This window comes from Balaenoptera ricei, chromosome 4, assembly GCF_028023285.1.
Source record: "Balaenoptera ricei isolate mBalRic1 chromosome 4, mBalRic1.hap2, whole genome shotgun sequence".
Taxonomy (NCBI): Eukaryota; Metazoa; Chordata; class Mammalia; order Artiodactyla; family Balaenopteridae; genus Balaenoptera; species Balaenoptera ricei.
The window spans coordinates 94079726-94094875 of record NC_082642.1 but is presented as its reverse complement, the minus strand read 5'-3'; the positions used below and the strand labels follow the sequence as shown (position 1 = coordinate 94094875).

General features: G+C 36.3%; 1 protein-coding gene across 9 annotated transcripts in view; it reads right to left on the bottom strand.

The window, feature by feature from the left end:
* Window positions 1-15150, bottom strand: part of GOLGB1 (golgin B1) — an 86908-nt gene that overhangs the window by 50838 nt on the left and 20920 nt on the right. For 3 of the 9 annotated variants that reach the window (XM_059921025.1, XM_059921016.1, XM_059921017.1), the window contains exons 3-10: window positions 14419-14571; window positions 14074-14226; window positions 11634-11762; window positions 8081-8206; window positions 5746-5868; window positions 4518-4631; window positions 2651-3053; window positions 1509-1624 (exon numbers count right to left, since the gene is read on the bottom strand). In XM_059921025.1, coding sequence (XP_059777008.1) covers window positions 1509-1624; window positions 2651-3053; window positions 4518-4631; window positions 5746-5868; window positions 8081-8206; window positions 11634-11762; window positions 14074-14226; window positions 14419-14571 — 1317 coding nt within the window. The remainder of the gene's footprint in view (window positions 1-1508; window positions 1625-2650; window positions 3054-4517; window positions 4632-5745; window positions 5869-8080; window positions 8207-11633; window positions 11763-14073; window positions 14227-14418; window positions 14572-15150) is intronic. The other 6 variants (XM_059921018.1, XM_059921020.1, XM_059921021.1 and 3 more) reach the window with 4 other exon arrangements.

Genomic DNA, 15150 nt, shown 5'->3' with positions numbered 1-15150 from the left:
GAAGCAACTGACAAAGGATTAATCTCCAAAATTTACAAGCAGCTCATGCAGCTCAGTATCAAAAAAAGAAACAACCCAATCCAAAAATGGGCAGAAGACCTAAACAGACATTTCTCCAAAGAAGATATACAGATTGCCAACAAACACATGAAAGGATGCTCAACATCACTGATCATTAGAGAAATGCAAATCAAAAGTACAATTAGGTATCACCTCACACCAGTCAGAATGGCCATCATCAAAAAATCTACAAACAATAAATGCTGGAGAGGGTGTGGAGAAAAGGGAGCCCTCTTGCACTGCTGGTGGGAATGTAAATTGATACAGCCACTATGGAGAACAGTATGGAGGTTCCTTAAAAAACTAAAAATAGAACTACCATACGACCCAGCAATCCCACTACTGGGCATACACCCTGAGAAAACCATAATTCAAAAAGAGTCATGTACCACAATGTTCATTGCAGTTCTATTTACAAGAGCCAGGACATGGAAGCAACCTAATGCCCACTGACAGATGAATGGATAAAGAAGATGTGGCACATATATACAATGGAATATTATTCAGCCATAAAAAGAAACAAAATTGAGTTATTTGTAGTGAGGTGAATGGACCTAGAGTCTGTCATACAGAATGAAGTAAGTCAGAAAGAGAAAAACAAATTCTGTATGCTAACACATATATATGGAATCTGAATTTTTTAGAGTTGCTGAAAAATGTTTTAACAAAATATTGGAGGAAAAAGTTGAGAATGGGAGAATAGAAGAGATTGGAAAGCCTAGATGCCAAAAACCAGGAAGCAAAAATTTTTATCAGTGCACAGTACTGCCCAGGAACTATGGGACTCTGCTGACCAATATATCTGTCAGTTTGGAAGGGTATAATCTTATAATGGAGATGAATTAATCCAGTTATCCCAGCTTGACACTAGTTAATTAAGATCATCAAACTAACTCTCCTTGTTCTGATATTCAAGCTCAATAAGCAGCCTTCTGGTGATTAAAATCTAACTCCCCAGAGACTTTTATAGAAGGCAGAGAGAATATACTGGCCAATCAACAGGAAATTAAACTTTTTACTGTTAACTGATTAATGTGGGCATTATGATTTCTACAATAGACTTTTAAGTTTGGTTAGACTGAATTGTATACTTTAAATCTGATCAAATCTCAGTCTACCAAAAACAAAATTGATTTCTCAACTGGGAAAGCTGATTATAAGATTAAAATTAATGACTCATCTCTAATACAGAGTTCTAAGACCTCAGAATTAGAAAGGCTCTTGAGGTTATGCTGCTCATTGTCTACTTTTTTCTCATTATTCATTGTTGGGACACTACTGTCTTTCATGATTCCTTTCAAACAGAATTGGCTCCAAAAAACCATTTTATCAGGCAGAAAAGACAGAAGGCTTATACTGCTTTCTGGAACAAATTCTATTAGAACACCCAAGTATAGATACAGCAAAGACAAATAGATCATATTCATAAGAAGTACACATTTAATTACCTGTGTGCCCTCGTTAGAAACATCTGGCAAAGAAGTCTGAGATGCTATTTCATGTTTTAGCAACGTTGCCTTATTTAGAAATTGGTTGATTTCTTCGGATTTTTCCTGGAGTTGATCTAAGGAAAAGAAAATAAAATTGAAATGATCTTTGCCTCAAGCCTGAAACTTAGTGAGTTATCTTCTAGGGATACACCATATGCTGTTTATTCTAGTTCAGTTATCTTAATTAAAATTACGATGCCAATACCAGCATTTTTATAAATTGTTTAAATGCTCTCAAGGACCAAAGGACATCTCAGTAAACCTCCTTCAAAGGTAAAATAAAACAGGTCTAGTTATTTTTTTTAAAAAGTCATTTTTCCTTTCCCCCTTGAAAACGCCCTTAGTGTTTTTTATTTTATTTTCTTCACTCTCCACGTAAGCATTATAAATCCTACTGAGATTCTACAGCACAGTTTTAAACATGAACGTGGTTCAGTTAAGAGAACAGCATGCTCATGTAACACACTGTTCCCATGTAATGTCCCTTAAGGCTTTCTGGTTAATGTTCAGCTCTCTTCAATACAGATCTTCAATTTAATGCTTTCTAAAATCTTTCCTGTATGCCTATCTTTTAGAATTAAACTAAATCAGAGGCATGTATTACTTTAATAATAACACATTTTAAAAAAAAAAGTTTTCTTTAAACCTCCTTAAAGGATAAAAGTTTTTAAAAAGAAATTTTCACCTATAAGAAAAGCATTCAGATCCATCTTTAGAAGTAAAGATGACTCCACGCAATTCAGTCTCCCTACCTTTGCAACTAGATCTGGCCTGAGTTTTCCACAAATTCAAATCCTACTCATTTCAGTCAGTGAACCCTTCAGACCACAGTCATGTTTCACACAGGGTTCTTTTTAACGCCTGACACATTACTATCAATAGTTTTTAGTACTATAATAATAATTTTATTAAGCCAGATTATAACTTCAGTCAGAGATGGGAGAAATGCAACAAAGAGTTCAGAAGAGACACCTTTCTTAATCATTCTATTCATTCAATTGGTTTAAGCAAATGATGTCACTAAGAGACCCCTGAAATTTTAAAGGGATGCTAGACAAATGGGCTAGACAAATGGGCTTCAAATGTAATCAAATACTGACCTTCCAGCTGCTGAATGACCTGAGCTGAATGAGCTGCCTGTTCACTCTTATCTTGGAGAAGCTTTGAATTTTGATCCTTTAGGGCATCACAGGCAGAGTGCAGCTCTTGTTCAGTCTTTTGAAGACTCAAAATGTGAGAGGTCTTCTCTGCCATTTCTGTTCTGTGCTTCTGCTCCAAAGCACTGTACCGGGACTGCAGTTCAGCCTGGGCTTGACCTGCCTGTTCAAGCTGTTCTAGAAGATGATGCATTTCTTCCTGCAGGTTATGGAAAGATAGCTTTCTCTCTGCCACTTCAAGTTCCATCTTTTCCATCAGAATCTTGGACTCCTGTCTTTCTGTTTCTATAGTGTTCCTTAAAGTACTCTGCTCAGCTTCTATCTGCTGTAACTGCTGGGAGAAAATCTAAGAAGAAAAGACAAAGCCTCATGAACCATAAATTCATTCTTTCATTTCAATAAGCATAGTGAAGAGCCTCTTCTAGGTGAAACCCAGGCCTAGACACTCAGGACCAAACCTACAATTGCATAAGACCCTCTGTTTTTGCTTCTTGATTCTTTTGACAGTTTCTATTCATATATATATTTATTTGTGTCATTAGCTTTTCACTTATGTGTCTCCCAATACAAAATTAGTTCAATAAGGAAAGGGACTGTGCCTGTTTTATCATCACTGTTCTCCAGCATCTAGCATAATATATGGCATACTGAGTACGTGGTACTCAATAAATACTGAATAAATGGATCCAGTCCCTGCCCTCAAGGAACTCAAGAGTTTAGTGGGAGAGTCACACTTAAACAGATCATTATAATACAAAATGTTAGAGGCCATGAGAGAGATATTTACAAGGTACTAAAAGGAGCAGAGAAGGGAAACTTACCATAACATCACACATATGTAACTATCTCCATAGTACCTATCTAGTAAGTAGCACAACTGGGATTTGAACCTGACTATCCAATGACAGCCAGAAAGGGGACTCAGGGTCAGGGTATGGGTTCTGTTAGAACTGGAGATATGGGAACATGTTTCTATGCAAGAAAGACAGTCCTTCTCAAGGAGAGTTGAAAATTAAGAAGAAAGGATATGACTTTCTCCAGCAGCATGCAGGATCCAGATGAACAAGCAGAGAATGTGGACCATAGCACCGATTCCACATTAGGATTTGGCTCCCTGGATGTGAAGGGGCAGGGACACAGGGACTCCAAGGGCTGGTGAAGGAGTAGTCCAAATGGTCAGTCGCAGATCTATACCAGATAAGGAAAGGAGCGAGGCCAAGAAAGAACCAACATACCAGAGCAACACATGAAAGGATCAAGGAATCTTCATGAGAATGAAAGTCAGGACAGCCTAAGAAAGGCAATGACAGGATGAGCTACAGTCAGGGAATAGGATACCTGAGTTTAAGATTTTAGAACATCAGCATCCTTAATCACCTTTAAATTTAAGGGAATATTGCATGGTGGGATTATTTCAAACCAACATAAAGTTAAACAACAAAACAAACAAAGAAGGGACAGTACATAAAGCACAAGAACCATTGAAGACAGAGAAGGGGTAAACTGACAGAAAAGAAACTCCTTAGAGGAAAATATGACATTCTAAAGAAACTAGGACCCTAGACCTAAAATCACAAAGGAAAAGAACAACAATAAAAGATGTGAAATGTAAGCCTCATGAGGGAAGGAACTGTATATATTTTGCTCATCATAGTATTACCACCACTTAAGCACAGGGAATTTGTTGAAAGAATGAATAAATGGCATCAATTCTCTGAAGGCTTCTAACAGGATTTTATACCTGCTGCCTGGCAAACTAAAGTGGAAATGAATACTCCCAAGGCAGGTAGTAGAGATCACAAGGCAGTACCTGGTTTCTCTGTTCGGCAGCAGTCAGCTCCTGTTGCAGCAGGTCCACAACCTGAGCACGGCCCAACAAGGCTTCTTCATGCTCCTCAAGCTTCCTCTGCAGCACCCTCAATTTCTGAGAAGAAAACGTTTAGACATAATGTGCTATCACATGAGCGTCATTATCTGCTTACCTTTCAAAATGTCAGGTAGACTTGTGTACTTAAGATTTTTAGATGGTGAGGATGACAGATTAAAGGGTCGGACACCAGCATGCCATGCTTCCCATCCAGCAGCAACAAAGAATCTCCAAAAATGTCTTCTTCAGAGCACCAACGACAACCAAACTGACACAAGGAAGTCCCTGAATTAGGGAGCCTTTCTAATAATTAGATATTTATTACACATATCCACTTTTAAAATTATATAGTCATGTCCTGTACCTAAATAACATAGGTACACGTATATCCCACTCACCAAAGAGAATATTCTCTATAGGCAAGAACCATTTCTCTTCTAGTTTCATGCATGGGACAGGCACTTGATAAACATTTGTTGAATGAATAAGTCAATGATACATGTATATATTAATATTCTACTTTAAAAAGTGCTATATTCTGAAACTTTATTTAGTGGTATATTCTGAAGGATTGCCTAGAACTTGGAAGAAGTTTTCACTCAAAAACAATTAAATGAATCAGCCATGAAATACCGCTGGAGTGCCTTTGGGTACCACACTGCACTACGTACTAAACAGAAACAGATACTTTTGAGTTAGTAGATGATAAACTTAAAAACAATGAAGCCAATTTTCAAAAATTACTCAATGAATTAAAAAAAATGAATGAGTTAATAAAAGACCTTATAGCTTCAAAATCACTGCTTTTTATCTTTAAATTTTCTAAAGTTTAAAACTGACTTCATTGTTTTTGAAGCTTTGGATCAGGTTTTCAATGCACAAAGGTAGATACAATCAGCAAACTGAAGAGAAACCAATTTCTGACTACCACATACATTTGCCAATTAAACTCAGCTTTTGAGTAGTGACAACCTGATTAGAGGGGTAAGAGGCAAGGTAAGGGAAAATAAATAAGCAATATGCAACAGAAGAGAACACCAAAAAAGAAGGCAATTAATGAGCAAACCCAGACCAAGTGAAGAGCAGTGGGTAAGGGTGGAAAAGTGGCTGTGATAACTTAATTAAATGTTAACCAAAACTACAATCATTCTACTAGGTTTTAGCAACACACCTGTTGCATCTCTGTTTCCACATCTGCCTGGGTTACTAACTGAAGAAGCTCATCTTCATGAAGACGAACTTGTGTCTCAAAGCGGGCATCTTTCTCTCGGACCACCTGCTGCATGGAACTCAACTGAAGACACACACCAGAGAAACTATACAAGTTACACTCCCAGAATATCGCACAAACAAAACTCACAGACTATTCTCCAAACACAGACACTGAGAATTGATAGACAATAGGTTTTTCAGATTAAATTTTGAATGCCAAGGATGAGAATTTTGGAAGAGAGATAGGCTTTGATGCTAACTTCGGAATGAGAGAGAAAGCCTATCATCAAATTCAGATGTCAGTCTAAACATAAATTTTGAATAAAAACTGTATTTGCATGGTTAGTAGAAGTGTTTAAATATACAAGAGGTATATTTTTAAAAGATCTAAGGAGATTAGAATATTAAACATACAAAGTTAGATTCCTGTTAAGCCCTAGACAATTCTTTGAATATCACACTCACTCTCAAAAAGTTTCAGTGAAATTCTCATGCCCTATAAATATAAACTTCAAACTAATGTATCTTTTACTCAAGATTCTCTACAACTGGAAATACAAATCTTTCCTTCAGATCTCATTTTCAAAGAATTGCTTCTACCAAAGAACTTGGTATATTTCCATCCAAATCCACACCACCTCCTCAGACAGCTATTTTCAACTGTCATTACTTTCAGGCTTCTAGATCACCCTCATTTGTAACTGGCTCTTAACAAAATGAAATGGAAATAAATTGACTGGTTGTGAGTTGCTCGGTAGCAGTGTTTTTGTTTTGTTCATAGGTTTTGTGTGTGTGTGTAGGTGCGCGCGCGCACCTGCTTATTCGTTTCCTTAAGATCTGTGGTTAAGCATGCCAAACAGCTCTTAGCGTGTCCATTTTGCACAGGTCCTTCAACTATTATTGATTTTTCAATTTGTGACACCTTGAACCAACCTTGGCTCTCCTTCTAGGTCGGAGAAAAAAAATCTTCATAATATTTTTGATTATCTGAATTCTGAAATCACTATGAATTTGAAATCCTGTGTTTCAAATGTATAGGCATTGGAGTCCTTCATGAGCCAAACACATCTACACATCCTTTCCCATAAATGTACCATATTCTCTTTCCAGAGACTTTGCTCACACCATTCCCCACAATTGGAATACCTTTCCCCACCCTGTTGAAACTATATTATCTATCCATCATAGTTTTACCTAAATCCTGAGTTTTCCATGTAACCTTCCTTGGTTGTCACATGCAAGTAACCCCTTTCACTTCTCAAAATACTTTCAGTTTGTATTGTTGCTTGTGATGCACATTCTGAATGGCTTGTATTACGATGGATCTGTTAATACACATAAATGTATTAACAGATCCATCATAGTGTGTGTGTGTGTGTGTGTGTGTGTGTGTGTGTATCTTGGCTTGCCATGTTTTAAGCCACTCGGTAAAAATATTTTGTATTTCTCCATCCTACATTGTATAAAGTGTACAAAAAAGGACACAATAAAAGCTAATAGGTAAAACTAAGGATTTTAGGATATCCAGTTTTAAATGTATACACAGCAGTAGGTCATCTGTAGACAGAGAGCACCACTAATACTACAAGTTATCAATAAAGTAAACACCAAACACCCAATGGATAAGATTAGCTATTATACAAAGGCACTTGAGGGAAAAAAGAAAAAAAAAATGTTTCTTGAGTCAAAAGCATTCTCAAAGGTAAAATACGAGTGGGTGGTCAAACTGGAAATTTAGAAAAATAGAGAGAAAGAGTTGAGGATGCCAGTCCAAACAGTCTGGTCCTGGTAGCAGAAATAACTATGAAGAAGAAAGTCACATACTGGTTGGTGCCTTTTAACATTGAATCACATAACCTATGCCACTTTCTCATTACATAATCACTAAGTAATCTTCTGACTATAATTTAACTTATCATTAAGATTTTACTATAAAGAAATAATGGACCTAATCACTTGTATTTCTTTTGGTTTATCTAACAGTCTCTTTTGAACTTAGCATAAGCTCATTCCTTCCTAAAAGACCGAATCTCTGTGTGCTATTAAAACCAAGTTTCTGGGCCTGTGGAACTAAGAAACAGTCATAAATTAAGCTATGGTGTATTCATCAAGGTAAATAACACTTCTAATTTCTTCTACTACCACACCCTTCTAATTTCTACTGTAACATTCTAGCTACTATACTTTCATCTACTAAAGTTTTAAAAATAGACTGTCTGAATTGACTTGTCATGTAATAATCTTAAACTTTCATGATCTTTATTCTAATGATTCTGAGGTACCTTCCACCCTACCTGAGCAGCTTGCTCTGCCTGTGTCTGGCTGAGCTGGGTTTGCAAAGTGCTAATGAGTTCCTCCTTCTCTTGGAGCTGTTTCTTCATCATTAAAAATTCTTCCATCTCTGTTGAACTCTTAGCAAACTGAAGACATAGAAGAAAAAAATATTTAAGCAAAAGAATTGGCACTCTTAATTCTTGGACCTCCCTTTCTCATTTGCCCTAAATACCTACCAATATCCTTCTAATTTCTACTTAACACTGAAGGGAATTGCATGTACTGTGTTTTTTTTTTTTTAATTATCAAAATTATTTGTCAGAGGAAAACAGAAACAATAGCAGCAGTTGCTCAATTTCTCTGAATCCTCACATAGAACCAGACAGTACAACTAGATAATAAAATCAAAAACCCATGGACAATATTTACAATAAATTAGGAAGGTAGTACTACAAACCCCAAAATACAAGTAGGTAGAGACAAGCCACCAAAAGACTCTGGTATTAGAGTCTGTACAATAGGAAGAAGGCAGCCACAGAGCAACATCTGATGGCCTTGAGAACAGGAAAACCTCCAAATAGCCAGTAAATTCTTATTGGAAAGCACAGTTGGCCAATCTTAGAACAACAGCTTAAATTGGCAGGGCTTTCCCATTCTCCAATACTGGCTGAATGCAAGAGGTCCACAGAAAAAAGGACAAAAGTGCTAGAACAATCTGGCCCAGCTGAAGTCTCAAAACTAACTCATCAGGGCTGCCTTCCAAGACACCGACTGCACCAAGAAAAGACTTCTAGGTGTGAAATAGAAATTAAACAGAATAGGGATAACAGAAATAGAAGACAAAGGGCTATACACGTGCTATACTATTCATTGTCAACTATGATATTTTCATATATCAATTCATGTGGCTATCAAGGGCTTGAAATATGCTTAATGTAAATGAGAAATTTAATTATTAATATTATTTAATTTTAATTAACTTAAGTATAAATTATTTTTCCATTAAATACAATTGTGTTTTGGTATGATTATATTTCACTTTACTTGTTGCATCACATAATATACTGCTGAATTGTTGTGCAAGTAATAAGTGTCCATGTTGCTCCTAGTGTTATAATAAACATACCAGCTATCTAGCCAGTGGCAATGGATTGATTCCATTTAAATAATTTTTTTCCTACACACCTATGTGATGTGTTTATTAGAATACTTTATGCAGAGAGCATGAATAACAGTTAATACCTATGTAAATCATAATTGGTAATTAAAATATAAATACTTATTTTTATTGAATTATTTTTCTAGTTCAAAAATAAGTATAGACACACTTTTAAGTTTAAAATAAAGGTGTACTGGGCTTCCCTGGTGGCGCAGTGGTTGAGAATCTGCCTGCCAATGCAGGGGACATCGGTTCGGGCCCTGGTCTGGGAAGATCCCACGTGCCGCGGAGCAACTGGGCCCGTGAGCCACAACTACTGAGCCTGCGCGTCTGGAGCGTGTGCTCCGCAACAAGAGAGGCCACGATGGTGAGAGGCCCGCGCACCGCGATGAAAAGTGGCCCCCACTTGCCGCAACCAGAGAAAGCCCTCGCACAGAAACAAAGACCCAACAGAGCCAAAAATAAATAAATAAATAAATAAAATTTAAAATGTTTTAAAAAAAAAAAAAATAAATAAAATAAAATAAAGGTGTACTACCGATGCATAGTTTATTCCTTTTTATTTCTAAGTAGTATTCCATTGTGTGTTTAAATATTCTCCTGTTGATAGACATGTTGTTTCTAGTTTTTGGTTTCACAAGTAAAGCTGCTATGAACATGCATATACAAGTCTTTATGTGGACATGTGCTTTCATTTCTCACAGATGTAGCTTTAAAGCTGATATGTTTTTCAAAGTCAAATTAACGATTCTAAATAATTAACCAGTTTCTAGACGTGGATGCAAATATTAAAGGAAAATGATGTTTCAGCACTCAGTTCAGTTATTAGAAAGTTTCTATATATGCATGGAACAACTTGAGTATATGAATCTATTTTCTCAATTGAAAATTTTATGAAATCTAAACACAGATGAAGTATTTCCAATGAAAATTTAGCATCCAAGTTGATATATAATATAAAATACACACCAAATTTCAGACTTAGTGCAGAAAAAAGATTATAAATTTACACAAAAATAATTTTATATTAATCTTAAAAGTATACTTTTAATAAATTGAACTAAATTAAATATATTGTTAAAATTAAGTTTACCTGTTTCTTCTTTACCTTTTATAATGTAGCTGCTAAAAAATTTAAAATTATACACATGACCCACATTATATTACTATTGAGCAAATTTGGTATAGACCAGAGTGAAGGGCAGGAAGAAGAAAGCCAGGAAGTCTCAGAAATCCACCTGCCTTATCTTTGAACACAACACAAAAACAACAAAAGAAAAAAGTCTGTTAAATAAAAAAAGTTTTCCTGAATCAAGCCTCCTTCTAAAAGTTTAGGAAAATTAATTTCACACAAAAATAAGAAACATAAAATGATCAAGGTCAAATCCCATCCAAAGTTATTATTAAAAAAAAAGAAAACTAAGGAGCAGGTGAGAAAAGCATACCATAGGCATGCTCAAAAACCAAATCGAGTATGGATACCAAAGGGGGAAGTGGGGATGGGATGGATTGTGAGATTGGGATTGACATATATACACTACTATGTATAAAATAGATAACTAATGAGAACCGACTGTATAGCATAGGGAGCTCTACTCAATGCTCTGTGGTGACCTAAATGGGAAGGAAATCCAAAAAAGAGGGGATATAAGTATACGTATAGCTGGTTCACTTTGCTGTAGAAACTAACACTACATTGTAAAGCAACTATACTCCAATAAAAGTAATTAATTAATTTAAAAAAAATCAAAATTGCAATTTATTTCAACAGGTGTTTAAAAAATTAAGAAAATTATACAAGACATGAAAGAATAAAATTAAAAAATGAGAATTAGAAAAACTCAGAAATGAAGTGACAGAATTCAGGAAAAATTTGATTCTTCTGAATCAAAATGAATTCTGAAAATTCATTTCAGAAAAGAACACAAAACAAGAAGGAACACAAAAGTAAATAACCATAAAATAGAATGCCTTAAATAAAATAAGAAAAAAAAAGAAGAAACTTTTGAAAATGAAGAGGTAAAAAGGAACCAAAAGTGACAAAATGGAAGATAATCAAAGATGGAACATATGGATAATAGAAGTCCCCAAAAAAGAAAACAGACTAAATACTACAGCTATATAATTCAAGAAAACTCTTCTGAAATAAAAATGTGCAAAATCAAATATTGAAAAAGCATACTGGGTATCTACAAATATCAACCATGGATGACAAACACCAATGCACAGTCTAGTTACTAGACTTAGTGGGGAAAGAAGGAAGGGAGGAAAGAGAAGGAAAAGGAAGAAGGAAGGAAGGAAATTGATAGATTCATAGACAAATATTATAGAACTAATGTTATTAGTCATATAATAATCCATTGGGCTTTAGTGATTTGTTAACTTAATGATTATGAGGTGACTTACACCCCTACCTGTGTAGCTTGCTCTGCCTGTGCCTGGCTAAGCTGGGCTTGCAAACTGCTAATTAGTTCCTCCTTCTCCTCGAGTTTATGTTTTATCTTTTCTACTTCCATCTCTTCTTCTGTAGAACTCTTGTCATGCTGAAAACGCAGGAGATAAAGTCATTTAAATAAAAGAATCTAATTTGCCCTATACAGCCATTTGATTATAGTGTTATCCAACTGATGGGAGCAAAAAATAACACCTGACGTAACAACAAGGAAGGAATCTTAAGAGTTTTCCAGTTTCAGAATGGCCAAGTAGTTCCTATTAGAACCATCCTCCCTCAGATAACCACTATAAACTGGACAATATAGAAAAACAGCTATCTGAAAATGCTGGAGAGCAACCAAAAGCAGGAAGATACCAGAGGGGAGTCAATACTTGGAAGTAATGGCACCATGTTTCCCATTTTTATAGTTTTTAGTCTGAAGGCAAAACCAGTCAGTGACATACAGGAGTAAAACATAACAGAAAACTCATAGTCTCACTGCCTTGAAGAACTAGAGGACAGAATTCAGGAAAACACAGCTGCTAAGTGAGGGGCAAAGCATCATAAAAGAGACAGTGGCAGGGTGGGGGGAAGAATTCAAATATTTCAATAATCTATTTTTTTCCAAAATCTCTTCCTTCAACTGAACCAGATTCTACCTCTCATCTGAAGTCACCACCAGCCCCTACCCCCCAAAATGAACCTAGTCTGCTTATTGGAACCACACAGAATAATTTTACACTTTCTTCCACATAATAGTCAAGTATCTGAGGATTGCCATCATTTCTTCAACTACGCTTTCCAGAGACTATCAAGCTCTGTCATGGGTATACAGTAGTTAAAAAGCTGCTGTGACTGATTGCTGGAACTTAGAAATCATTTAATCCAACCCTTTTATTTAACAGAGGAAGGAAATGAAGCTACACGATGCTAATTTGTTTAAGGTCTCAGAGCTTTAAAAAAAAAAAAGGCAGAGTATAAAATGGATGATTTAAAAATCTAACAACATAGCAGAGGGAAAAGTTAAAAGAAACAAAGCCACATGGGGAGAGACAGGTTGGTGCTCCCACAGCCAGGGGGAAGAAAGAATAATGAGAGGAAAAAAACAAAAAGTAAGAAAAGAAGAATCAAAATGAATACATTAGTTGAGAAGAGTAAGAGAAGCTTCTAAAATAAGCTTTGAGAAGTTAAATAAGGCTATCAATTCAGGAAAAGTAATATCTTCTGAGCATTACACCCAGGAAGGAAAGACTAACCACAGTACTAGTGAGCTAACTAGTGACCCCAAAGGTTGTGCCTAGAGAATTGATTAAAATCTCATTTCCCAAAAACTAAAATCATTGTGAATAAGAATACTAGTGGGTCAAAAAATAAAACAGGGTGAAATCTAAGAAAAAATTAAAAGGTTTCTTACGTAGAGTTACATCTAAGCAAACTGGTAATGTGTACTGTGATGTGCTGGCCTCTCTGTATTCTATACCAAACTCTCCAAACAACTGAAGTTTCTTGTTCTCTAACTAGCTGGCTGAATGTGAATATTTGGGGTTTAACCATAGAGGAAAGGTAATAAGAACAAGTATTAGGACAATGCTCTATTCCTCAAAAGGCATAGGCACTTTCCTCACTCCTCTCTCCATCCCCAACCTTGAACGTTTTTGTTGGTGGCAGTCATAAACCTACAGAGCATCACTTAGAGAAGCCCAAAGTAATCTAGCTGATTAAGCCCACAATGCATGAAACTTTAATATACTATTATGTGGCCATATAAAGACAAAGAATATTCTGTATCAAGTCACTGAACTAAAGAATTTCAGAGGTGGGAGAAACCTTAGAGTTCACCTAGTTTAATCTTCTAACTAAAGATAAAACTCCTCCAAAAGCTATGTGTCTCTCCTACTTAAATGCCTCAATTTAATTTTTTTTTTCTTCCTGTTAGCCTTTTTAACTCCCTGAAAGTTTAGGTCACAACTAATATTTAATTTCCATATTTTCTGTTGGCCTTTTATTCTGTGTTTGGCCCATAGCCCAGCTAGACTGCAAGCTCAAAAAGAAAGGACGGTACTGGGGACTTCCCTGGTGGTCCAGTGGCTAAGACACTGAGCTCGCAATGCAGGGGGCCTGGGTTCGATCCCTGGTCAGGGAACTAGATCCCACATGTCACAACTAAGAGTTTGCATGCCGCAACTAAAGATCCTGCATGCCGCAAATAAAAGATCTCGCATGCCACAACGAAGATCCCATGTGCTGCAACTAAGACCCAGCACAGCCAAATAAATAAATAAATAAATATTTTTTTAAAAAAAGGACTGCATTTAGTGCTGCATTACTTTAGCTTCATAAATTTTTGTGATTAGTGAAGATCTGCTATAATGAGAGCCTTTTTCTACTCAGAAAATGTATATTATACCCAGTCACCATACCTTGGAGAGTTGCTCCTCTGACTGAGGTTCTGTGGCCAGAACAGTCCCTCCTTGTGCCTTCATCTCTTCTATGTGTTTATTCAAAGAAGTTAATTTGGCCTTAGCATGAAGTTTTAGTTTTTTAATTTTGTTATCAGCAGCTTTTCTTTCTTCCTGTCAGAGAACAATGATGGTAAATACACAAATGCTTATTCATCACTTATCCAGCATATAACAAGTTATTCTCAGTAGGCATCATCTTAGACTAGTAGGGAAATCAGATTCTCTAATAATCTAAGTGAAGAAAAAAATCAAAGTGACTGTTATGTCTTTTATCAAGTGCTTGGCAAGAAAGGACAATGGTACCTGTAGAATTTCATCCTTCTGCTGTAGTTGAGCATCCTTCTGTCCAATGATTTCTTTTAGTTCCTGCACCAACTGCTCTGTATAAGCCAGGCGCTCCAGAACATCCTCTTGTGTTCTATCATTAAACTCCATGTCAGATTCTTGGGGTAATTCCTGGTATTTAGACAAAAAGTTGCCAATTTACAAGGGAAAAGGTATCAGCTTCCAAACAGGAGTTCCTTCATTCCAACTTTATCTTATCTCTTGTCCAACTCATATCCTTACTTAAGAAATCTTTCCAAGGAGATGAGGACCCAGGGGCAGGGTATGGGTTGGAGGAAAGGAGGAGCCTTAGTTGTCAAGAATGGGGTTTGGCTTATGTAAATCTTGCAGCCTAGTGGTAAAATTCCCGGGGAATGAATGCCCTGGGCTGTGGAAGTCCTCCAGAGATGTTGCTTGGATATTATTAGAAGAGTTGTTTGGAGGGGCTGAGAGTTGTGGAAAAGGAGGGGGTGTGGAGGATGGTGGAGGGTGGAGGAGGGGGAATGGGTAGGGAGGGGGAGCAAAGTGAGCATGTGTGTACACTGTAAGGTGTCCAAGGCTGTGCAGGGATGGACAGGGACACGTTCATACTTACCTGGCAGAGGAAATAAAAATAAAAAATTTTTTAAATTTTAAAAAGAAATCTTTCCAATAATAACTACCCAATATTAGTTATTACCCAATATTATTATTAACCAATAATTATTATCA